At 34.7% G+C, this 26,329-nt stretch overlaps 1 protein-coding gene across 14 annotated transcripts in view; it reads left to right on the top strand.

Annotated features, from left to right (window-relative positions):
- Positions 1 to 26,329, top strand: part of CLASP1 (cytoplasmic linker associated protein 1) — a 236,845-nt gene that overhangs the window by 143,425 nt on the left and 67,091 nt on the right. For 9 of the 14 annotated variants that reach the window (XM_087881742.1, XM_087881736.1, XM_087881743.1 and 6 more), the window contains 8 exons: positions 878 to 948; positions 5,332 to 5,391; positions 6,557 to 6,634; positions 7,447 to 7,614; positions 7,952 to 8,001; positions 8,960 to 9,130; positions 19,579 to 19,686; positions 24,162 to 24,338. In XM_087881742.1, coding sequence (XP_087737868.1) covers positions 878 to 948; positions 5,332 to 5,391; positions 6,557 to 6,634; positions 7,447 to 7,614; positions 7,952 to 8,001; positions 8,960 to 9,130; positions 19,579 to 19,686; positions 24,162 to 24,338 — 883 coding nt within the window. Of the gene's footprint in view, positions 1 to 877; positions 949 to 5,331; positions 5,392 to 6,556; positions 6,635 to 7,446; positions 7,615 to 7,951; positions 8,002 to 8,959; positions 9,131 to 12,543; positions 12,568 to 19,578; positions 19,687 to 23,125; positions 23,153 to 24,161; positions 24,339 to 26,329 lie in introns of all 14 variants that reach the window. The other 5 variants (XM_060687901.2, XM_060687899.2, XM_087881740.1 and 2 more) reach the window with 2 other exon arrangements.

Below are 26,329 nucleotides of genomic sequence, written 5' to 3'. Positions count from 1 at the left end.
TCTAGTTTGATATAACATATAGTTGGAATCGTTTTTGGATAACTAAAATTTTGGAGATGCAAAATTAAAAAACATAGAGCTAGGTTTATTTATAAATTGTTGGTAAAGTATGATTCAGAAAGTGAGCAAGTCTGTGTGATTTAGTAGGCACAGAATTTAAATAGAACAATCAATGTGCAACAGTCAAAGTATCAGTGGAAAAATATAAGTCATACATTAAGTTTTATATTTATATATTTAGTATAAGATATTCTGCTGATGTTTTATTACTGCAGTACTGATTACTAAAATAGAAAATTGGTTCTCTTAAAAATTGTTGGAAATTCAGTATATAGGTTGATTATTTTTTCATATTTGGTGACTGTGTTGTAAATTCAAATTCTGAAAAGTAATTTGTAACAGCATGAAACACATTTTAAAGGATTATTTCCTGTAATCTTTCAGTTTTTAATTAAACATTATCAAGCCTTATATTTTCATTAAATATGCTGAATTAGCTTTGTACATGGTAAAAGCTGCAATAACTTTTTATGCTATTCATTGGAAATTATATGGAAGTATGCTTTGATATCAGAATTAACTTCAGATTTGAAAAACAAATTTAACAAAATGTAGAAGCCATGAAAATAGAACTATATTCCAAGACCATTTTTTTTAATATGAACTTTCTGCTCCTTTTAGCAATATAGCAGGCATGTTAAAAATATATTGATTTGCTTGTTTTGAAAAATGGATCTTGCTAGCCATGGAAAAGAATGATAAGATACTCTGGTACTACAGATCTTTGTGAACCCTCTCAAGCCTTGTTCAATGTTTTCAATTTGATAATAATTTGTTTAAGCTATTGCTTTTTACAATATTTTTTTTTATTCCCTAGCATACACACATCCCTAGACTAATTCCCATCATCACCAGTAACTGTATCTCCAAATCAGTTGCAGTTAGAAGGTGAGTTATGCAGATTGGCATCTAGGGTCTGCTTTATAACTTACTTATACAATTATATGTTTTTATGGAATAATTAGTTATGAAAAACAGCCTGGTTTTAAGAATATTTAGTTATAGGAATTTATTTATTCCTTTTTCCTTTTTCCTTTTTCCTTTTTCCTTTCCTTTCCTTTCCTTTCCTTTCTTTCCGCCTTACAGTTATTGATGGAAAGATTGCTATTGTTAGTTTTTGAGCTTTGGAATCATCCTGGTTCTGACCAGCAGGGGCGGATGTGGTGGAAGAGGGCCTTTTTGTAATCTCCATTTAGTGAAGAATCCTCAAAACTCTAATTCACGTCTTTGTCATTACTGAGCTCGACAATGCAAATATTGGCAGCTGCTCCTAATGACTGAAAGCTGTCAATATCAATCTTTTTTGCTTCCTGTACTCTTGCAGATTTAAGCAGATTGTACAGGTGAAATCCTCAATAGTATTGATCCACACACATTTAAAGAAATGTCTCTTTCCCCCTGATGGGGTAGGAGACCATTTTCAGATCAACCTATTTGGGAATATCTTCCCCCCTTCTTGTTTGATCTCTTTTAAGTCAGTTTGGACTTTAATCAGCCTGCTGTTTTCTTGGCAACATTTTTGGTTTGCCCTTGCCTTCTTCCTAGGGTTGAAGGAGAGCAATTGGCCCAAGGTTACCCAGCTGGCTTTCTACATAAGGCAGGACTAGGCTTCACAGCCTCCTGCTTTTCAGCTTGATGCCTTTAACTATGTCACCAAACTGACTCTCGGGAGCATCAGGTAACTGCAAAGCAAAGTATGATTCTCACCTCATAAAATTATCTGCTATATCTGATTCCCATCCCCCATTCTATTTACTCAGCTCTGTCTACCAGTGCTAATAGGAAAATAGAAATACTACAGGTTATAGAATAACAGCTGGAAGGGATTTGTAGGTCATCTAGTCCAACCACTTGCTCAAGCAGGAGACGCTATACTATTTCTGACAGATGTCTTCCTGAAAGCTTCCAGTGATGAAGTACCCACAGCTTCCAAAGGCAAAGCTGTTCCATTGGTTGATTGTTCTCACTGTCAGAAAATTTCTCCTTATTTCTAGGTTAAATCTCTCTTTGATCAGTTTTCATTCATTGTTCCTTATCTGGCCTTCGGGTGCTTTGGAAAATAGGTTGACCCTCTCCTCTCTCTGGCAACCCCTCAAATATTAGAAGATTGCTATCATGTCACCCCTGGTCCTTCTCTTCACTAGACTAGCCATCCCAGTTCTTGCAACCATTCTTCATGTTTTAGCCTCTAGTCCCCGAATCATCGTTGTTGCTCTTCCCTGATGTGGGTTTTTTTTTCTTTGATGTACCTCTTTGGTATTTGTATTAATCATACCACCTCTTGTAATTATATTTCAAAATTGTCATCTGTAAATCTGGAACAAAGTTGGCTGTTGGCCAGAGGCTGTTTTTTCCCAGAAAAACTATGCATGCAGCATTAGATAATTTCCAAGAATAATGCTACTGTGTGCACTTGTCCCTGAAATTAATCTGCTTAGATAAATAGTCATATCCTATTTACTGTTGTTTTGCAGTTCTTAGACCTCCTACTGGGGTTGTTTTGGTGCATCATCTGCTTTTACCCTAAAATAGGTCTAATTTCATTTCTTACACTTTTTGGTTCCTTACTGAGCACTGAATTGTCCAGGACATTTGTGGAATTTTTAGATGCTGCCCAACTGATTCAGGGTGTTCTTGGGTGATGGAGTAAAACCTGCTAGTTGTTATTCTTTGTCACCTAAGTTTGCAACAACTTTGTATCAAAAAGCACATTAAAGTAGAAAATGCCGGGTTTTGTAGCATTAGAAATATTTAGGTCCATAGGAAGGGTATTAATGGTGAGTTACAAGAATTAGACAAAATTTTGATGGGGCCAAGAAAAAGGCATGATTTCGAAAACTTATAAGTTGTTGATGAGAGTAGAGATAGGTGATGAGATAATTAAGGATACAATGATCGCCTGGGGAAAAAACTTTGGATATTCAATCCATTTAGAGAAATGGCAAGAGATTTGGTGGGAGAATATGAAATTAGTAGTTTCCACGGCATACAAAGAAAATATCTACAAGATGATATACAGATGGCATCTTCCCCCCGATAGGCTAGCTAAAATGTTCACTGGACAATCTGCGGAATGCTGGAAATGTGGGTGTGAGCCTGGCACCTATTACCAGTGGTGGATGTGCCCGAAAGCAGTAGAATTCTGGGGGAAAATAAAAAAATGGCTGAATGAGATTTTAAATCAAAAGATCGAATGGCGACCAGAGTCATGCCTGCTCAGCTCCAAACCGGAAAGTATTAAAAGAGATTTATGGTATCTTGCACTACATATTATCACAGCAGTGAGATTGGCGTATGCTCAACTTTGGAAAAATCAAAATATCCCATCAGAGGAAGCTATTATAAAGAAGATTTTAGACTGTGCGGAAGCAGATAAATTGACCGAAAAATTAAAAGATAGAGATCAAACACAAATATGTTTGTCTATAGGTGGCTAGGGAAGAGGAAAATATAACCCAAATTAGAAGAGGAATTATATGTACTGAGAAATTTATATTATACAAGTTAAGTGAGGTCGGATAGACCTAATTGTTTTATAAAGATATGTAAGATGTTCTGTCTTCTCCGGATTATAATATAGATATACAGTACCGAGTACTAGGTTATTAAGGTACTGCTTATAGATATGCTAGTTTTGTTGGTTTTTGTTGTGTTGTATGTTTTGTTTGTTATTTATATAATGTGTTGTTCTTTTTTTTGTTTTTAATGGAAAATGTAAATAAAGATTTTTTTTTAAAAAAAGAAATATTTAGCTCCAGACTAAAATTCCAGAGCTGTGTGTTATGATATCTGCTGTCACCTCTCGTTCAGTCAATGCACTTCAAAAAATTTTTTTAAAAGGCAACTACTTATTTATAAGTAAATACTTACCAGGAAACAGAGCCTGGTTACTTAAATATAAAATTTACTTACAGACAAACTAAATTCTTTGTGAAGAAAGGAATTCAGTCCTCATTGGCCTTTTAGTAAATGACTGCATAATAAATAATCAAGCAATAACCACAATCAATTGTGATTACCTCTTGAGAAATCTTAAATTGTGACTAAACAGAAATTACAATGAAAAAAAAAATCCTGTTGGAATCCTGGAAAGCAATGAAGATTAAAAATGTAACAAGATAAAAAAAAAGATGTCTGAGCAATTACAAAGAGCTTCTGGAATTAAGACAATAATTTAATACAGGCATTCCTTCATATATGACCATTTATTAAGTGTCTGAACTTACAGTGGAGCTGAATAAATAGTGGTTATGACCAGCCTTGGAGTTCCAGCTATCCCAGAGTCCCTCCAGTTATGCGATTGCAATCTGGATACTTGACAGCCAGTTGCAGTACCCCACAATTATGTGAATGCTATTTGCAATTTTCCCTCCTTACTTCCCCAAAAAGTTAGTTGAAAAGCTGGCAGGGAAGATAGAAAATCACTGGGGCAAGTTTCTCCCAACTGCACACCTCCCACCCCTCTGTTTTTCTTGCATTGGCTGCTTCTGCACCCCTGCACACCCTTCCTGACCCTCACCACACTTCCCTTCTACCATCGCTCATCTTCTCCAACCTATGTCCCATCTCTTAGGCACCCCCAGCACCATCCCCTACCCCTGCACCCCTTTCTCTGACTCCCACTCAGGAGCAGCTGCTTGCCTGCCTGCTGGCCTTGGAAGTTGCTTCACCTAATGCCATGGGATTTGGTTAGGACGACGATCGTGATTGCAAGGGATTGCCATCATTAAATGACGCGGTCATGGTTGATGACCAGACTGCTTAGCAATGAACATTGTGGTCCCAAGTCTGACACAAGTTGAGGCTATCTGTACAATGCCGATGCACAGAATACTGCAGTTCCTGCCTACAGCCATGAAACTTAACATTATTCAGAAATTTTGCAAAATCCTGAGGGGGGCTGGGGGGCGGCGGGTTAAGAAAAAATAAAATGAAAAGATGGCCTTGACAGCATAATTGAAGCCTCAGCCCTTTTATGTATGTCATGTGGCATAAAGATAAAAGAGTGGTGCCTCAATTGCACTATCACAGCCATTGTTTGAACATTTCTGACCCCCCCTCCCCCTCTGCTCATGCCAATGTCCTAAGCCCTGACTAGAAGCACATGATTTTATTTAAAGTTTTTATTTAGTAGCCTGAATACAGAATTCCTCAAGATACTTTTGAAATCACTGTTTCATGTGAACTACTTCTTTGATGTTAAGCAAGTTGTCATTGATATAGCCTCTGGAACAATATTAATGACAATTACCTCTTTTTCCTTTCTCTCAGGCGGTGTTTTGAATTTTTAGATTTACTTTTGCAGGAATGGCAGACACACTCCCTGGAAAGGTAAGATACAAACATCATGATATGTCACATGCTGCTCCTCTGGCTGCATTGGGGGGGGTTGGGTTAGATTCTGTCTCATGGAATTGAGAAGTTCTGGAATATGAGTTTAATGTGGCTCCTTTCTCTCCTGCCCTTGCAAAGGCAGACAGACATTCCCTCTGACTCCAACAGAGCAATAAATAGAGACAGGTCTGGCTTTACCCAGGGGGGGGGTGCGGGGGAGAAAACCAGTTTCTTTTGCCTGACTAGTGTCTGAACTGTTTCCATCCCAACTGCTCCATATAAGAATTGCTATGTGACTTGCACAATTAGTGCTTCCATTTTGATTGCTTTGTTTCGCCCTTCTTTCACCCTTCATTCGGGCCACATGTGAGCTTTTGCAGCCTGTGGGCAGGCTCTCTTTTGTCTTTCTGGATTTTAGTAAGCTGCTCTTGAAGACTTCTCAAGCCGAAGAATGGGGTAAAATGCTTAAATAAATGCAAGTGCAGGAAAGATGAGCAGAGGAGATGGAAACTCCTCATTTTTAACCTTTTTATTTTTAAAGGTATCTCTTTAAAACAAACTTTCTTTGGTAAAATTTTAAATAAACCTTTTTGTTTGTATAGGTATCTACTTAAAGAATGTTTGTCTTACCCTTTCTACTTAAAAACCCTTGAGAGATATTACTCTGGCCACTAGAAAAAAATAGTGATTGTCTCTGTGTAGGCAAAAGGCAAAGGCATTCAGGGTCTAAGGAAGGAGTTATAGAGAGAACCCTCAAATTGGAATATGTGAATATTTTTCTTGACCCACATAAGCTGAGCAAGTTGGTGTTTCAGAAACCCTTTTGTATAGATCAAATGTTTGGTTTATAGCCACTCGATTATGTTCTTGTATGGGTTCAGCATCTTAATGTGCTAGTGTTTCCATGCTTCTGTGGTTTCCACATACAAAGGAATGACCTCCAAGGAATGTTTCTTGGTATTTCTTATAAAAGAGAATGAAATGCAATAAAGCTCACTGGTACAAACAAACACCCACACCTTCCAAAAGGATATTGTGTATCCAGTTCTTTCAAATTCTGGGCAAGCGGATAAACGTCCTTTGAATTCCAAATGTAATGTTGGAAGACAGTTTCTTCTCTCCTTCCTCTGACAAGGTAAATAGTAATGTGTTCTAATTTCAGGCATGTATCAGTATTGGCTGAAACCATCAAGAAAGGAATCCATGATGCTGACTCCGAAGCACGGATAAAAGCCAGAAAGTAAGTGGGCATCTTTTTGCTTTAATTGTTCAGTCCATCAATAATCATAGGCTTTATAATGCTGTTCAGTGGAAAATTTATCCAGTAACTGATATTCCAAGGAAAGAACAGGACCAGACCATTAAGAACTCAGGAAATGGACCATGCTATGCTTAATAATGATTCTAAGCGTTTTACTGACGTACTTCAGAGTAAATTATACATCATCATCAGAAAAAATACATCAGACTCATTGGAACTTTTTTCTGCATAAGCCAAATAAAGCTAGTCATTGTTTTGGCTCTGTTTAATATGGTTTGTTCAGAAAATTAATGTAATTTGGAAAGAAAAATCTTAATTTCAACATTTTCATTGCTTAATACACCTGAAATTTCAGGCTTTTGCATTATATAGAGTTCTTGATATTCTCTTCCCACTTTGGAATTTCGAACTTGGTTTAATTTAATATAGTGGAGAAATCCACCTCTTTCTACGTTCAAAATATCGACAATTAATGGCAAAGTGGAAGCTTATTTAAGCTTGTAGTGTGCTCACTTCTTTATTTGTTTATTTTGTAATAGGAAATGCACTGACACGTAATTTTCCTGTTTCTGCAGTCACTTTCCTACCAAAATGTTAAATTCTTTTAAACAATGTTCGGAAGTCCAAATAATATATGTGAAAATAAATAGGCTTGTTACAATTATACAATTGATTTTCTCTGCTATGTTTTCCAGTTTTTTTCCCCTTAAAATCTATTAGGGCTCTCTGAACAGTTAGAATGTGACACACTAGTATACTGTTCAATGATCAGTTTAAACTTTTATTTTCAGGTGTTACTGGGGCTTCCACAATCATTTTAGTCGAGAAGCGGAACATTTGTTTAATTCACTGGAATCCTCATACCAGAAAGCCCTGCAGTCTCACTTGAAGAATTCTGATAGCATAGTGTCTTTGCCTCAGTCCGATCGCTCCTCTTCTAGTTCCCAGGAGAGTCTCAAGTAAGTCTTCCTTTCCACTAATGTATTGCTATTGGATGAACTTAATACCTTCAAGTTATCCCTTCCTCATCTATAAATTAGAGCCTTTGCTTTTTGGGAATTGTTATTTTCGTGAATATAAAATTTAGACTCTTACATGGAGTCTAAAACTGATTTTTCTTCCTTATTTATTTTTGTTTCTGTACAGCATTTTTGTAGGAAAATTCAAAATGCATTAAAGTAGAAAAGTATAAATACAAATAATATAGAATAATTCATCAATGTTGATAAAGAAAGAGTTACTAGTTAATATAAAATTCATTCTGAAATGAAATCCATTAATTCTATTCTTTTTTAGCCGTCCATTGTCTACCAAAAGAAGCCCAACTGGAAGCACTACTTCACGAGGTAAGAAGCCAGGAGAAGAAATGGTCAGGTGTGAGGCAAAATAAGCTTCTCCTTCTTGCAAAATAAGTAATTTTTACTCATATTGCTATATTAGTTTTGCACATTTCTTTTATAAATTAAACATTTGGGGGCCTAAGACAGAATGATTCTAAATATAAAATGGTTGAATACTTTAAATTTAAACCACTGGGAAGAAATATTGAAATATGAATTACTTTATTCTTAAGCAAACTTCGTTCTTGTATGTAATGATGGACGATGGTGACAGAATACTGAAAGCAAATTCTAAGCTCAGATATGAAAAGTGTATATGAATTCTCAAAATATTCTTAATATATATTTGGCAAATGTTATTTTAAGATATAAATGCCACATTTGATTAGAGAAGTTGTGTCCAGCACGGTTGTACTAACCCCTGCATAATGCTTGCTGGATAGTACAGTCATAAACAACAGAGGAGATCTGATAGCAACCAGTAGAGATAAAAAATCCCAATACTTGCTGAGCATAGCCCTGTCAAGCAAAATATGGGACATGAAGTAGGTCAGTGTCTTGCCCTGCTGTAAATTCATAATGTTGCTGTGGAGAAAAAATTGTGCTATGCAAAAGTATAAAATGTCTGTTTGGGCTCTAAATATAGTATGTCTATCAAATAAAATACATTTTTACAGTGGTAAACTGAGGATTTATGATGGTGTTGTGAGTTTCCAAATTGTTGAAAGATGATGTTGCAATATGATGGATTTTGGAAAGGACTGTGATTGCATTTACAAGTCTTAACCAGAATTTATTGTTTTGAAATTACATTTTTATTAAGCTTAAATGTTTATGTGCTTAAACATAAATTGAGAATATTTCCTCTTCATTCAGAATGAATTGAAAGAATATTCTGAAGAAATCATGGTAAGAGACTCCTGGGATAGATTTATCTATAACTGGTTTTTCTCCTCCCTTAAAGCTTCTGCAGTTAGTGTGAAATCTGCGTCAACATCAGGGTCTCTCCAGCGTTCTCGCAGTGACATTGATGTGAATGCAGCAGCCAGTGCCAAATCCAAAGTAACATCTTCTGGTTCAGATTCCCCCTTCAGTTCTGCTGCAGCCCTGCCTCCAGGCTCATATGCATCTCTTGGTAAGTGTACTTTGGTTTTTACAAAGAAGATACACAGATAATCAGGACATCAGTAGGAGGGAAATTTTGTTATAGGAAATGTAGTTTTAAAGAGGAATATGGTTTGAAAAACATTTCTGGGCTAAGCCCACATATTGCACTGCATCCATAAATCGGGGTTTACAAGCCTCAGTGGTTGGGGTCACCCAGTGCAATAATCCAAAATGAAAGTTTTGTTCTATATGTCACATCAGATGGTGTATAGTATGTGGAACAAATGCATTGTTTAATAACTTTTAGATAACTAGCTTACTTAGTTTTCTAAAGCAACCAATGAATTTTGAGGGAAAGGGTATTTTGGTGGTGTTTATTAGAATTCCCTAGCAAGACTTCAGAATTCTTTAATAATTCAAGAACATCATAAAATGGGAAATATCCTATCCTGCCATTTTCAGAAAAAAGTTCATTTGAACTCACCATCTAATCCAAGAATAAAAATATGTATTACAAAAAGCAAATAGATTCAATCGAATATAACTCAACCACATTTGTATTGCTTATTGTTTATGGCCACCTCATTGATAACCATTTCTATTAATGTCTGACATTAACAAAATCTTAAATTTAGTTAAAAGACAATAACTACTTTTGTAAGAAGCTGTTCTTACAGCTTGGTCATTATATCAGTGACAACATGGTGTTGTGAACACCCAGAGTCTAATCTTCAATAACAACTCTAAGGGGAAGAATTATCCTGCTCTCAGACTGATCTTCTCCAAGGCCTGATTTTCCCAACAAATGTGGTTCATGTTTGGGGTGTGAATTAATAGCTTAAAAGATTTCTGAGGCCGTGAACGTTCTGCAGCAAAGAAAATGGAGCAGGTCATATCCCTCTCCCATCCCTGGTAAAAAAGTGCAAAAGAAAGGAGAGAAGAGGTTCTGATTCCAACAAGAGTAAGAAAGGAGAAAGGAGTTTACAAATCTAGGAATTGTTCCTGTGGTCCTTCCAAATTCATTCTCTTTCCAATTCTCACAGATTCCCAAATTTCCCCTTCCCTGAGAATTTCTCTTAGAAAAAAGACCAGAAAAATAAATGCCACAAGTGCTATTTTTAAAAAGAGAAACTATGTTAGACAGAGCTTTTCATAATAATTTAAAATATAGTCTAATCCTAAAATTTTGGAGGTAGGGAAGCTTAAAAAATCTCTTTTAAGAAAACTGTTGATATTGTCTTAGTAGAAACAAAAAATAAAAGGGTTTCCTAATTCAGGAAAGGATAAATTTAAAAATATAGATGTTACTATTCTTTTGCCCAATCTGCTCAGATGATCTCAAGGAGTAACCAGATCTAGATAGTGTAAAAATTCAGGGCCTCGGGTAAATCCATTCTCTACTTAGTGCTCTTCCAAAAAAACCAGAGGTCAGAAGAAAACATCAGCTACAGACTACCAGAATTCATTTATATGATAGGGAAGAAGCATCACCATTTAACAGTGTCAAGGTATCAGGATTTTCTTAAGACTACCAGCATCTTCTGTAGATCGATGCAACAGAACAAGTGTAAAATTCCACAAATCTGGAATTTATTTTCTAAAGTAAATGGAGGCATAAGGGTTACACTAGATCTGAGGTTACTCACAGACTATCTAGGAGAGAGGTGTTTCAAAAGAGATATACTAAGGTCAGTTTTGTTGACAATCAATATGCAGTATTTGGTAGTCTCTGCATATCTAGAAGAAGCTTACTTTCATCACTTGATTAAAAAAGGAACTGAAGTACTGCTATGATAATATCCCTCTTTGTGTTAGATCTTTCTTTTCTAGTTAATTCAAACACCACATGAGATTAGTAACACCAGTGGCTCATCTACAGATTTTGTTTCTCTACTTAGGCAGCATTTTGATTTCAGCGTCACCTGGACAAAAGAACCACCTTCTACAGGACCCAATTGTCTATCCTTGGAGTTATTATGAGCCATTGTGGCGCAGTGTTAGAATGCGGTACTGCAGGCTACTTCTGCTGACTGCTGGCTGTCTATAGTTCGGCAGTTCGATTGTCACTGGCCCAAGGTTGACTCAGCCTTCCATCTTTCGGAGATCAGTAAAATGGGGACCCAGATTGTTGGGGGCAATATGATGACTCTGTAAACCGCTTAGAGAAGGCTGTAAAGTCTAAGTGCTATTGCTATTCCCAACTCTCTACCTGAAACTGAACAGATATGGTTATGCAGATATTCAGATAAAATCCACAAAAATTTACTTTCCTAAGGGAGAGCTTCTACTAATAAAATGTATAAGAAACCTTTTTAATTAATAGAAAAGTATACACAAGTCAGGATTTTTCAGTGAAATAGCCTAATTTCACAAAATGTTTGATAGAAGTGGCCATATTTAACCTGTCCACAGTTCATAATCTTCTGATCTGGGAATCTAAACTGGGTCTTGACTGTGCCCATTTTCTTTGTCTTTTGCCTATTTGATATTTTGAAATTACTTACCCTATCTTGTGATAACCAGAATACTTTTAAAATATTTAGATAGATCCTTGATATCACAGGAAATGGATGATAGTCCTCTAAAGCTTAAAATTGTGACTGATACAAGCATCCATGGGGAAATGGGTGACAAAAGTAACAAAAACATTCTCATGTTGCAAGTGTTATTTTTGTTAACTTGCGTTGTCATTTTGCATGCACTCATGAAAAGGGTAGAGCTTATAACACGAAGCTGCTTTTGTCATTTTGATGAAAACCTTCTGTCCTGTAGATATCTCTAATGACTAGTTTTGTTTCTCAGTGTTCAGGTATGTAAGATGTCTGGGTGATATTTTATTCTGATACCACAGTAGCATTGGAAGCTTCAACACCTGCATTTTCTTAAGCAGCCCCTCCAGTGTTTCCATAAATTTGTATTCATGGTAACAAAATACATGAAGAAAAATGCACAAAGAAAAAAAAAGCAGGACTAATTTAGGAGTTGTTTGTTTCTTGTTCAGACCTACTCATACTGGAGTATTAAATACTCTGTGCAGCAGCATTAATACAATAAAAGGAGTGATTATGTTAGCTGCTTATATTAACAGTGCATTATGCGGTCATTTTTAGTCAGCTGGAGCTGCTGTTACGATTTGGTCTGTGGTGAAGAGATATCTGCTAAATTAGTAGAAGAATGAATACTTATTTATAGTTTACAGGGTCTGCTAAGTAGCATATATAATTCTAGAAGAAATGCATCAGAATGTACCTTGTGTGAAAACAAGAAAATAGGCGAAGGAAATCTTTTTATGGTTCTGCTCTATTAACTAATTTATTTTACTTTGTTTGACTGATGTGATTTTCCCCTCATTTGTGATACTAAAGACACCCTGCCCACTTTTGCTGATATTACTAACTATTCCCTCTTATCACTCTCCTTATTCTTTTAATTTGCTTAAAGATGGTACTACCAGTAAAGCTGAGGGTAAGCTGTCTGTATAACAGGTCTGTCTCCAACTTTACCAGGTCTCTGTTATCACCCAAGTGCTCCCTGGTTTTCATCCGTGTCTGCTGGTACCTCTTGCATGACTCTTGCATGGTGTTTTTACTCTTTCCTCATGTTGGAACTATTGTATGCCCTTTATTGTCTCTTTCTCCTAACTCCTAGGCACAACTTAATTTAATTTATTCAATTTAGGCAACATCTGACTCCAGACTCTCTGGGCGCTCACAATATAACAAAGAATAACATACAGTGTGTGAATAATAACAAACAACAAATTAAGAATAAGAAAGATAAAGAGCGAAAAACAAGATAATCAATTACACAATATGTCCCCCCTCCCCAATAGGTTTATTAGACATATTTGAACAGTATGTAACTTTTAAGTCATTCATGAATGTTATTCACTATACCATTAAATATAAAACAAGAAATTTATATCTCACATATATTTTTACTCAGATTTAAATTTATAAACCAGATAATGACAGTCCAAATAACCCTGTTACCCCCACTGTCAGTAACAATGAGGGGTGGTGGTGGTAGACAATGGTGTTGAATTGTCTTCATTATCGGTCTACCTAAGAGTCCAAACTCTTTGGAAATAGTTTTGTAACTTTTCCAACTGGTGAACATCAACAACTCTTCCTGTTCAAGTGGGTCATCCCAATTACTGAAGACAAAGGTTCACAAATTTTATCCCACAAAAATAAGTAGCTTTGGATTATTTTCTTCAATGAATAAATGAATAAGTAGGATATTTTTGTCTCATTTGTTTAATTGGATTCCCTTTATCTAATTTTAGGACTTAATGTGAAGAACAAATAATCTTGAGTCATATTCCGAAAGGGTTTGCAAGAACCAGAGTAGGTTCAAAAATTAACAGGCGCTTAATCTTCAGATCCATAGTTGTTTCATTGAATAGTCCAACATTTACTACAGATCAATGGGGTTTTCAGCCAACAGCACAATATTCTCTCCGTATGAGACCATACACACCTTCATGTCTCCAACCAACACATCTCAAATGTCATTCTAAACGTTCTTTATACAAATATACAGTAGAATTTGGAAACAAAATTAACAATAAAGGAGATATCACACATCTTTGTCTTACTCCCTGTTAGGCTGGAACCAGTCATCTAATATTCCATTTATTCTTATATGTGCTTTGCTTCCATCATCTATCACTCTTATGGCATTTAGCAATTAATCTTCTCTGTATATTCATACAAAGCATTTCATAATTCAGTGCTATTAATCATAGTAAATAAAAAAAGATGGCCTTGAAGGACAGAGGGATGATCTATTACCAAGGCAACAGTCAGATAAACTTGAGCATAGGCTAAGAAAGTAGTTTATGAAAATGCATCAGACAGTGTTCCCACCCCATCCCCAATTAACGTGAAAATAAAAGGAGGAACCATAGCACATTTAGATCTGCAATATTCTGTAACTATAGCTGCTCTAATAAAAGTAGTTTTAGATTTGTATGGCGTCTGTTTCTTAGTGTAATCCACTAGGTTAGAGCTGGCATTAATTTTATCTTCCAGTTGAAAATTATTTCTTGTTATACATATCTTTTTTTACTTGTAAGCTGCCCAGAGTTGCTATGGAGTCAGGCAGCCTCAAAATTGGATAAATAAATAAAGCTTTCTCTAAAACCACAAATACACAGTCGTCCCCTCCCCTTTTTCCTAGTGACTTGCTAAAGAACAAAAATACGATCTGCACAGTCTTGCCCAACAATAAAGCCACACTGCACTTATCAAATTTTCTGTCTGTATGTTTTCAATCAGAATTACCTTCAACACATTCCCTGATGTTTTTATTCTTGTTATGCTTCCCTTTGAATAGAGAAGAATCAAGAAGTTGCACAACCATGCCATAAATCAAACATACCCATGTTTCCAGTTACACTGTCTTTCACCTGCAGCTTTACCATTTTTCAGCATCATTGAGTCATTTATTGTTTCCTTTTCATTATTCTTTTTTTCTTGGACACAAACATTTACAGTAATGATTTCACATTCAGATCTCTAAAATACTGCTTCTGGAATTACTTCCAGAATTTTTTTGGTTTTCTCACAAATCTTTTGATGATTTTTAATATTGAATTCCATTCACTCTAGTGGAACTTTTTTCACCTACTTCTAAAATAATCTTTTTCCGTCAAAATTGTACTGTATTTTATCTACCGCCAATAATCTTAACATTTCCTTGCTACTTTGGTAATTTTTGCATCTTATCTTTTTCTCTCTGTATGCATAATCTAAAACCTTTCCTTCAATTCATGAATTTTCACTATATATACCCAGTTCAGTTGGTTTCTCATATCCTTATTTTTTTTGGAGCAATCATTCTCTTACAATCATCTTTTTCTCCTCCATGGCATTTATTATTTCATCATTCCACTAAGCATGCTTTTTTATACTTCCCATTAAAGTAACTGCACACATTTCTATGTTACTCTATTCCAAGAAGTTTTTACATTATCCTTATTTGCATTATTTTAATGTAAAATATTTTACATTATTCTTAATTATATTGGGAGATATTGTGTATATGTGTATCTTCTAATACTTTCTTCATACAAAACTCATACTTCCTTTTCCGGCCACGGTTCTAATTTTACATTATTTCTTTCATATATTTCATGTAAAGTTCTTCCCCAAGATCCACTTTAGACATTACTAAATAATAGTCTGTCCCTCATGTATAACTCTCTTACACTTGTATATCTCACTTATTTTTCTGTGTTTCTTCATAAATAATCAAATTAGTTATGTTTCCTTATTCATTCCTATATTGTATGTACATACTAATAGAAATGTATTCTTAAACTTTATATTAAAAAATAGTCCTTTTCTAAGGAAATATTTGCCAAACTGTCTCACCATTCTGATTCATTCTTGGGTCACCAAATGGCTCAATCTCTTTTTCTGAATTATCTCATCTCATTCCCGCCCTACTCATGTCTCCTAGTTCAATACATGTAGTTCTTGACCTAGTACCACAATTGAGCCCAAAATTTATGTTGCTAAGTAAGACATTTGTTAAGTGAGTTTTGCTCCATTTAATGACCTTTCTTGCCACAGTTGTTAAGTGAATCAATGAAGTTGTTACAGTAAGTCAATAACACAGTTGTTAAGTGAATCTGGCTTCCCCATTGATTTTGTTATCAGAAGGTTGTAAAAGGTGATCACATGACCCCTGGACACTGCAACCATCATAACTACAAGTCAATTGCCAAGCAGCTTAATTTGGATCACATGACCATGGGGATGCTGCAGTAGTTGTAAATGTGAAAAATGGTCATAAATCTCCTTTTTCAGTGCCATTTTAACTTTGAACGGTCACTAAACAAACTGTTGTAAATTGACAACTACCCATATTTTTCCCTTAGATTGCCTTCCTTCTTAAGGTTTCAGAGTTTTAAACAAAATTCATCCCTAATTCTTCCATGATTCCCATCTATTGGACATAATATGTATCTGTAACCTTCCTATGGGTTTCTGCTTTTATACACCCCTTCCCCACACCCAGCAACTTTCTGGATGACACAGTTTTGTACATTCTAACATACAGTTACATCTTTTTGTTCATGAACTTTTACTTTCACTTTACGGCATGTATTTAGCAACCCTGTTCCTTAAGATAAGACCATCCTCATCCAGATCCATTACATTTTTAGCTTTTTCTTAATTTTACATAATACACAATTTATTATTTTTAATTCAGCTTTTTTCATACTGTTTAGTGTTAGGCTTCTTGTATAATCCAAATCATAATCTTCCACATATCATAGTTATCACCAAAGGGGCCCACATGTTTTCCCTATTGCCTAGTCTGGCTTTAGTCAATCAAGACTTTTACATAATACTTTCTGATAGACTAAGTTACCATTATTAATTGCATCTGTGCCACATGCATCATTTCCTACTAATGGTAGTTTTGGCATATTTTGATTAATGTGCCACAAGTTCAATCAAGCACCAGTTTTTCCCCAAACATGTTAATGCTATGCTATGCAAGCTAAAATCTCTTAATCTACAGCCTATTATATCGGCCAACATATAGCTGTGAACTTAACTATCCAAGAAGAACTTGTGTGCAATATATTGAAACTCATATATGGGTACTAATATAAACCCTTTTGGAATAAAACTGGTTATTTTACTCCAGTCAGATTGATATTTGCAAACTATAAATAGATTCCCAAAATGTATGCTCAAAATCTGATCATTTATTTGGTTAAAGAGACCAGAAGGAATCAATAAGAATGATAGTGGAAAGAGACACGTGACTTCATATTCCTTTCCTAATTGGGAAACCTAGGTTCAAGGTAAATACCAGTTGCATCCAACTGAAGGGACCTATCTACTGAAAGATATTAACTTTATTTATATATTCAATGTTTTTTTTCAACTATTTGAACATGATGTAAGTAGTGCTGATTTCTAATTAATGGTTCATGGTGTTGAGATTTTTTGAACTATAATTATTACCATAATAAAATGGACCAGTATGCATCTGAAATAGCACTGTGGGAGATAAAGAAAAGTGGGTGATGACTGGTCTGAGTAAATCTAGAGAGAATATTTGTGTTAGCATGGCCATTATTTTAACGGAGAGTAACAGAGTTATTTATTTATTTATTTATTTATTTATTTATTTATTTATTCATTCATTCATTCATTCATTCATTCATTCATTCATTCATTCATTCATTCATTCAATTTATATGCCATCCTTCTCCGGAGACTCAGGGCGGCTTACAATGCACTTAAGAGTTAGAGGTACATACCATAAACTATACTGGATAAAGTATTATTGGCCATTGTATTCTTTACTTCTTTATCCCTCTTTTCTTTTAGACAAAAAGGCCATATCCAGCTTAGATAATAGTATGCAGATAAAATCACTGTAATAAAAGCTTACTACAGATCCTGTCTAAACTATTATAAGACAGAATAATTTGGGGATGAGAAAACTTTTTTTTTATTTTTTATTTTCTTACCCTTATCCTCAATAGGCCCATTCATAATTCAGCCTTAACTTTATCCTTTTTTCAACTTTCCAAAGGACCATTTTATTAACAATTCAAGCATTCTTCTATACCTTTCATATTTGGCTCTTAGTTAAAGCTATTTGGCCCTCAAAGTATAAAATGAGTTTTTCTTTTATGTTTTTTACTTGTTTAAATATCTGAATTCTGACTTCTAATAAATCTGAGGCGTGTCTCAGAATTTGTCAATAAATAAATACTTTGCAAGATCAGGCTGTGAGTGGTATTTTTGCTTGCATCCAACTCTATACAAAGGTTAGTGGATGCTAGAGAGTCCTTTTGGATAAGCAGGCTAACTAATGACATTATTTTAATATAATAATTGAAGTTTCTTTTTTGACTCTGAAGGGGGAAATAGGCCAGTATGTTTTATTGTTCTTCATTTTTATTATAATACGTGTCCTTTCCTAAACCAATTTACATCCTTAATATACCATTCACAACACCAATTCCAAACTGTTTTAGACAGATAATTGTCAAGAGTACTAAAAAAAAGTATAAATGTAATGGAAAAAGTCTTCCTAGAAATTTTTTAATTTATGTGACTGTCCCTGAAAGAAGACAAGACTTCAGCTTATTTAATAACTGTACTATACTGATGTTTTTAATTGCCTTGTTATATATTCATGATTGGATTGAATTGCATTGAAATGAATAGTATCCTGCATAAAAGTAATGTCCACTTTATTGTGGAATAGATCTAATTGTGTGGCCAAGCTCCATGTGGTTTTAAGTAATAGCAGAAATTAGAACATTCAAAAGGGTTCACAAACTTAAGCACCACTGTATTCCCTGATAGTGATAGCCAATAAAAGACTTTAGGAACCTTTTTCTAAAAATAAGGGAAAATCTTATAATCTGGTCTTGGTAGCTGCATAATTGGTATCAATATGAAGTGGCCTTATGCAGGTAGAAATGTTACACATTGGTCTTTCTTCATGTTAGCTTGAATTCTGATTAGTCTCTACATATATAGGACCTCTTTATTATGATACCCTCAAAAATGATTTACTGGGAAACATATCTGATGGGTGATATTAGGCCTGTGGAAGCACCAGAGAGATTCATATAAATTAATTATAATAAATAATAGTATGTGATCTGCAGGGAAAGGAAGCTCTTTTTCTCGTCAGTAAAATAAGAGTCATGTTGCTTAATTCTATTTAATATTAATTTGAAGAAACTGCCATTCATTTCTTCTTAGCATATGTTCCTGTGGTTCTTTCCTTTTTACATTCACACCTATTTCTGTCTCTTTAATCCCAACTTTGTCTTCTAGTTTTGTATTTGCCTTGATAACTTAAGCATTATTAAGTTATAGGACTATACTTCTTTTTTTTCCCCTTTTCCTGTTAGTTCTGGTGGAAATTGATTTTTGTTTGCAGTATGCTTTAAAAATAAAGTTATTTTATTATATAATTCTTTCCTGGTGTGTTGAGTCTGAAGTTCCAAATGCATTAATAAGATAAATAATGTGTAAGGTTGAGCATGATTCTAAAGTGGTTTGGAAAATATTCTTTAGATGTCATATGAACACAGTGTCTCTCTGCTACTCATTGAGGCAGCCATGTCTTTTTTCATATTTGTTCAGAAGTCTGAATAAGATAGGAGTTCTTTAATGAGCTTGTACGAATTCCCATCTACTTCTTCAGAATCATTTTAGAACCATGCCCAGCTTTCGTGATTGGTATGTTTTGCACTAAGTAGATAGCTTCCATTCTAATTAATGTATATAAATGAGGGAATAACATCAGATTCCTAATTTGGGGAATCCAGTTTCAGCCTCCTGTTACAATTTTCTCATTTTAGTCAGATTGCAGAACTATTAACTGAGGTGTGAGTGAAAGCAAATATTAACCACAATCACATTAAAGTTTAACCGTCACTTTTCTGTTCTTTTTTTCTGTTCTTTTTTCTTTCCTCAGGTCGAATTCGCACAAGGAGGCAAAGCTCTGGAAGCACCAGTAGTATCACTTCAACACCTGCTGACACTCGAGGCCGCAGTCGGGCTAAAGTAGTTTCACAGTCCCAGCGTAAGGAACCATTTAGTGTGCTATTGTGGAGCAGACACTGTCTTTTTCAAGTTTGTTTTTCTTGTCTACCTTATTTTCATATACATCAGTGTTTCCATTCAGTGCTATGAATATTCTTCAAATGCAGTTTTAAAAATTAATTCCTATAGTTAGGTCCTGACAAATTAGGTATGATACACAGATTTTTTTTAAAAAAAAATACATTTGGGACTTAACTCCTCAGGATATTCATTGCTCTAAGCATGCCTATGAAATTCTCATTTATTTTCCCACACAGCTACTTGTTCACATTTTCTTACATTACGAGCACCTCTTCTCTTCTCACCTTTTCTTCCTTTAAGAAAATGGGGTGGAGGGGGAGCAAAAGGAAGCACTGGGCTGCAATCACCTATTGTTTTCATTTTTTAAGACAGCTTATGGAATCCATAAATCATTGGTTTATAAAGATGGGATGGTCTGGAAATGAAGACACTAGAGATCAGCACTATGTTTTGCAACACACCTTTTCTTGATTTCTTTTAAATTTTTTTTAAAGATTTAAACGTAAAATGTCAGGTGGGACAAAGAATCCAGGAAGTAGTAGACAGAGTCTCTGTAAGCACTCCATCCCCACATGGAGCCATTCAGCATCATGTTAGTGATGTCAATAATAGTGTTTCACATAAGCATGAACTCCTGCATACAGAGGTAGTGACTTGGCTCATACCACATCGGATGCCTAAACCAGGAATTATATTGCCAATTTGTGCCTTATTTGAGTTAAGGTAAAATATGACTAATTTAGTGACAACAAAGCATAATATGAAACTATGACTTGCTTTATTAATTTTGTTTTCTTTTTACTATGAGTAGTCAATAAGTAATCATTGATAACACCAGGTGGTTTATTCCTGGTTTATTTTTGAGTTTCTACCAAGCTTCTGGCTAATCCAGTTGTACAAGATAAGAGCAGCTGGAAAGTCATTGATCCTCAAACCAAGCTGAGGTTTCTTGGTTCTCTTTCCAATGTCTTTTTTCTCTCTCTCTGGCAACAGTTTTCTTTCCCCATTCGTTTTTTTCTTCAGCACATGGCAAATAGGGGAAACTGAGTTTCATATGTTAAATTACAGTGGGAAACTAGTAACACCCCCAAAACTACATACTGTTTGGCAAAACGTACACTCTGACTGTCTGTTGTACAATGTTTATCGAGAACCAGGATCATTAATTTATCCTACATCATGGCACTATGTCTTCCCAAACATGAGGTGAATAGACACTCAGTTTCAAGACCTTGTTTGTGAATTGTAAATAGACAGTGAATTTGGAGAAAGATTTTCATTCATAATGACCATTAGAAGGGGGAAAAAAGTCTTCATGCTATTCAGAATTGGCTGTCTGTCTCAATGTGTTCACTAATTACTGAGGAAAGGACATAAAATATAAGTTACATGCCCTCTTCAGATCTATAAAAATTTGAGTAGTAAACATTAAAGATATTCATCTAAAATTGCTGCTTAACAGCTTAGTGTAAATGCCTGTGTAAAACTGTATATTCTGTGGCAAGGCTGCTAATTTATATGGCACAAACATGTCTACTGGTTGTGGATAATTTTTCCCCCTGATTTTTTTTCCATCGTACGCAGACTTCTATTGATAATCCTTGACTTACGACCACAATTAAGACCAGAATTTTCATCATAAATTAGTATAGTCCTAAAGTGAGTTATCCCATGACTGGCCCTGATTTTACAACCAATTTTATCATGATCATTAAGTGAATCAAATGATAGTTAAGTGAATTACATGGTAATTAAACAAATTTGGCTTTCCTAATTGACTTTCTTTGTTGGAAGCTAGCTGAGGTTGCAAATCATGATCACATGACCACAAGCTGCTGCAGCTAGCATAAATGCCAATCAGTTGCCAAGTACCCAAATTGCAGTCATATGACTGTGAGGTGCTGAAATGGTTGTAACTTCAAGGATGCGTCATAAGGCACTTTTTTCAGTGCCATCATAATTTTGAACCATCATTAAATAAATGGTTGTAAGCTGAGGACTACTGTAGTATCTGCACGCACACACGCACACAGAAAGGAAGAGTGTTAGTATTCTATTTAACAGAATTGATTTTCAATCTTTGTCACCACAGAGAAATGCCTGAATTTTTCCTGTGTTAGGTTTTCAAACAGAAGTAATCTATAGGCCTTCAAAAAATCATGTCATGCTATTGATTAAAGTCTTCTGTGTTTCAAATACTTTAAAAACACTTAACATTTTAGGTATAGGAATAAAGGAACTATATTTTGTAAATTTTGTGATTCTAATCCTAAAAATAGTATAAAATATTTTTTCTCTCCTGTTTTAAGGAGAAATGCTGTGAATATGCCATTACTTTAGGGAACATCAAGATGGCTAAGCACAAAAAGATCTAGATTGGGAATTGCAAGAGAAAGGAAAAAAATATCAAGAGACTAATATTTTTCATTTGCTTCTAAACTGAGGGCCATTTCACATATTAAATGGTTTGAGTCAGATAAAGTGTTTTTAGATGTTGCTAAAACTGCAAAATCATGAACAATATTTTGAAATGAAGCCAGTCAAAAATTCTTCCCATCTCTCACTTCCACTTTCAGTACTCCATATTCTTGCTTTAAACGCAAATAAAAATGCTGAACCTTACACCTTACATTGAAATAAATATTTCACTTTTTTCTACAATACACTATAGCAAAAGATTAAAACGCTTGGTAGGGCTGGCTTTGTTGTTAGAACCAATGAACTTATTTTCTCAATCCCCAAATGTTACATGCCGTAGTCCACAAACTGACATTCAGAATTTTTAGCATTATTGATTGCTCTGCGTTTGTGCCTAGGTATGCGATTTGTGCCAACTGAAATGGTTGCTAGTGAGTAACATTTCTGACGCTTATTTTGTCTTTAAAAAATAAAGTAATAAATCATAGCCAGAAACTGGAACTCTTTAATAGATAGAATGCTAGGTTTAAGGTGACTGGTGCTTTTTTTGTTTTGTTTTGTTTTGTTTTGTTTTGTTTTGTTACTAACCTCTACACTATCTGGTCATTCTGCATTATAAGCACAACCTTTGTAATTTTTGTCTTGTTTTTCTGTGATATCCTTGCCTATTCTGCAACATTGCATTTGTAGGATTGCTATTCCCAGGATAGTAATGTTACCTGTTTGTCCCGTGCCCCACGAGCCTCAGCAGGCATAAAGCTAGAATTACAGTCTATTCTACTCTAAATAGTTATTTACTACTTGGCAGAAATGTTTTCATGAACCGTCTTGCCACATACTAATCCATAATAAAATGTGAGCAAAAATGTGCTTGTCAAAAAGGAGTTTGTATGCAAATAACAATGCTTCTTGAACTCTGTATTGTCTCGCTTTCTCTGCTTCACTTTCTGCCTGTCCTTTCGTCTGCTGTCATAATCCAGGATCCAGATCAGCTAACCCTGCAGGTGGTAAGAAACACCTTTTTGTTTTTCACTCTGTTTACATATCTGTACTGTCTCTCATGCTATTGTTTTTAACTGATTCAATGTCTGAAAGTCTAGTATTCCCAGAGGCTTAAAAAAAAACCTAGTGTTTTTAAATGAAAGTTTAGCTAGGAAAAAGTTTAGATATATGTACGATGTACTTAGACAAAGTACCCGTGTGTACATTCAGTGAGCAGTGGGACTCACTCCTAGGTAACAGGATGTTAGGATTGTAAATTTGAAGAACTGAAACGGATTTAAAGATGTCTTCAAATGTTTATGGAGATGTTGTAGATGACAGTAGCAGGGACAAGCCTGACATGCTATTTTTGAAACTAGAAAATTTCAAAGATAGGTTTTCATAATACAGATTGTCTTGTGACAAAAGGAAAAATTCCACTGGGTGACTTCACTATCACTTGCATTATTTCTTGGATTTGAATGCCTTTTTTTTTTTTTTTTTTTTTGGCAATTGCTCAGTCAGTGTTGTGGTTGGAAGATAAAAGAAAATTTCAAAAAGGTTTCCTTGCAAGATGCATGAGAAAAAACAAACAATGGGACAGAGAAATTGTGTGTATGTGCGTGCATGTGAGAGAGAGTGTCCGTGCAAATGATTTCATCAGTTGCTTCTGTGTAAAATATAGCTTGCTGGTATGGCTGATCCTATTTGATCATTTTTAAGGTGAGTAGTATCATCCAAGGTTGTGTTTCCATTCATTCATTCATTCATCATCAACATTTCTTATTGTTAATTTATGTTGTTAACCCCCTTTTTAAACATATCATCATCTTGAAGAATTTCTGTATCCTGTTTTATTTTTAATTTACTATTAATTAAACTGATTTTTTAAAACATGATTAGTAAATTTAATGGTTTGAAATATTCTGAAGATTTAAGAGCATTTATTTATTTATTTATTTATTTATTTATTTATTTATTTATTTATTTATTTATTTATTTATTTATTTATTTATTTATTTATTTATTTTGTAGCTGGTAGTCGATCCAGCTCTCCTGGCAAGCTGTTGGGAAGTGCATATGGTGGGCTTAGCAGTGGAACAACCAGAGGACACCCAGTGCCAACACCATCCTCATCTACTGACAAACGCAGTAAAGTCCCTCGAAGCCAGGGCTGCAGCCGAGAGACCAGCCCTAGCAGGATGGCTTTAGGTAAGAGTTTTCTTGGCTGCAATATAGAGCCAAGAGGCTGATTTCTTTTCTCATGCTGATTGGCCAAAAGAATTCCTGAAATAAATTACAGTTTTATAATGCTATAATGATTTCATAGTGATGGTTTTCTGCTGAGTTTGTTAATAACACAATAGGCCAAGAGAGCAGATAATGTTGCCAGTGGGGTTAGCATAAATTTATGTTTATGCTTATTGTTTTAATTAGAAAGGAATTGCTTTCTAATTAAACCACTTATTGTTTTAATTAGAAAACAGTTCTTCCTTCAGATATGTTTTATTTCCATTTTCACTTGGCATGGTTCAGTGCCATTTGATGATACCAAATGTATTGTCTTACAGGTATAATACAAGCTTCTCCTCCTTTAACCCTCCCTTTGAGTTTTAGAGATACTGCTCTGATGTTGTTTTCTCTGATCAAAAATTGCACCTATTTCTTTTAGGTTAAATACTAAACTTTATATGTAGAGTTATTTTCTAATGAACTTGTAAGTACTACTATAGATATATGACTGAACCTGAAGAACTGTTGTGTCATCAGATATATTAATTATGCAACTACACATTATTAATATAAAATGGTAGATTAGAAGCTCTAATCTTATTTCAGAAGTTGAAATTAGGAAATGCCAATTTTGAGATATACCAATTCAGATTTGGAACTGGGGCCTTCCGATGAGCAAGCATGACAGGTTTAAATGTAGCAGCTTTAAAATCTGTTCTCTGTTTCAACAATGAAAAGGTGTGAAAAGGATCGCAAAAAAAAAGGAGGGGGGGAAATGTGAGAAGAAAAGGGATTTGAAGCTTGCATCAGAGAAGGAAAATGAGAATAATCTCACAGACATTTGCACAAATAGGCATGGCAGAATGCATGGAAGAGAAAATAAGACAATTAAATCATAGATATGCTTCAGAAAAGGATCAATGGACATAGCACCAAATTGTGGCCAGTGAGGTCATTCACCATTTTGTGGTTTTCAAAAGAATTTTCGCCCTTTATGGCACAACATCCCCTATAATAATAATTTTATATGATCCAAACTCTGAATAAATAATGACTTCACTGGATTTAAGACTATGGCAAGAAATAAATATATTGTTTACTTTTAATAATTAATTCTTGTCCAAATAGCACAAAAGGTCTCGAATGAAATCTCAACCATGTAGGCAATATATATATTTCTATTGAATAACCTCTAAGTTTCTCACAGTCCTCTTAAGACATAATGATTGACCCAGGAAAACTGTATTTTTAGTGAACTAGAAGATCTTTAATTAACATGTGAGTCTGAAACATGTTGTGTTGTTTTTTTGAGCTAAACATTTTATGTGGAAAGAAAAAAAAATACTTGCAACAGGAAGTATACATATTTAAATACTGAGATTCTCCCCTCCCCTTTAATTAATATGGGAACAGAGTTTATTAGCCAGGTTAAGGACTTATTTAAAGAACAATTTAATTATTTTTTAAAAAAAATTTTTTTAAAAAAAATTATAAGCAGTTGTACCACTCAAATGAAAATAAATATATTCTGTCCTGTAGACCATCTTTTCTAAAAATCATTTTGATTTACATTTATATTTACTTGAAATGGTTAACCTAGAGCCATCTCTGGGAGAGACACTTCTGCTCTTACACTGCTCATATTTTCTACGCATAATTCATAAATGTGTGTTCATTTGTAACATAGATCGGCATTTCAGGCTTATCTTTAACTATTGTGAACAGGCAGCTTTTTTGCCTCTGTATATGTGATCAAGTAATATCAAGTAACAAAGGATAGTTTATTTTGGTGCTTGAAGTTGGAAAGTGATCTCTTGCTTCCAGGGGGATCAAAACTATGAATGAAAACATTATTTGGAACTGTTTTACTAACTTGGTTGGTTTGGTAGCAGTAAAAGCAGGAGGACCTCAGACCCAGATAGCATGCTATATTGTTCCTACCTACCGGTAGTTAATTTTTTCTATCTGCA

The sequence above is a fragment of the Pantherophis guttatus genome, chromosome 1 (assembly GCF_059756535.1).
Source record: "Pantherophis guttatus breed Tessera chromosome 1, ASM5975653v1, whole genome shotgun sequence".
Lineage (NCBI taxonomy): Eukaryota > Metazoa > Chordata > Lepidosauria > Squamata > Colubridae > Pantherophis > Pantherophis guttatus.
The sequence above is the reverse complement of the archived record's forward strand: the minus strand, read 5'-3'. Positions and strand labels throughout refer to the sequence as shown.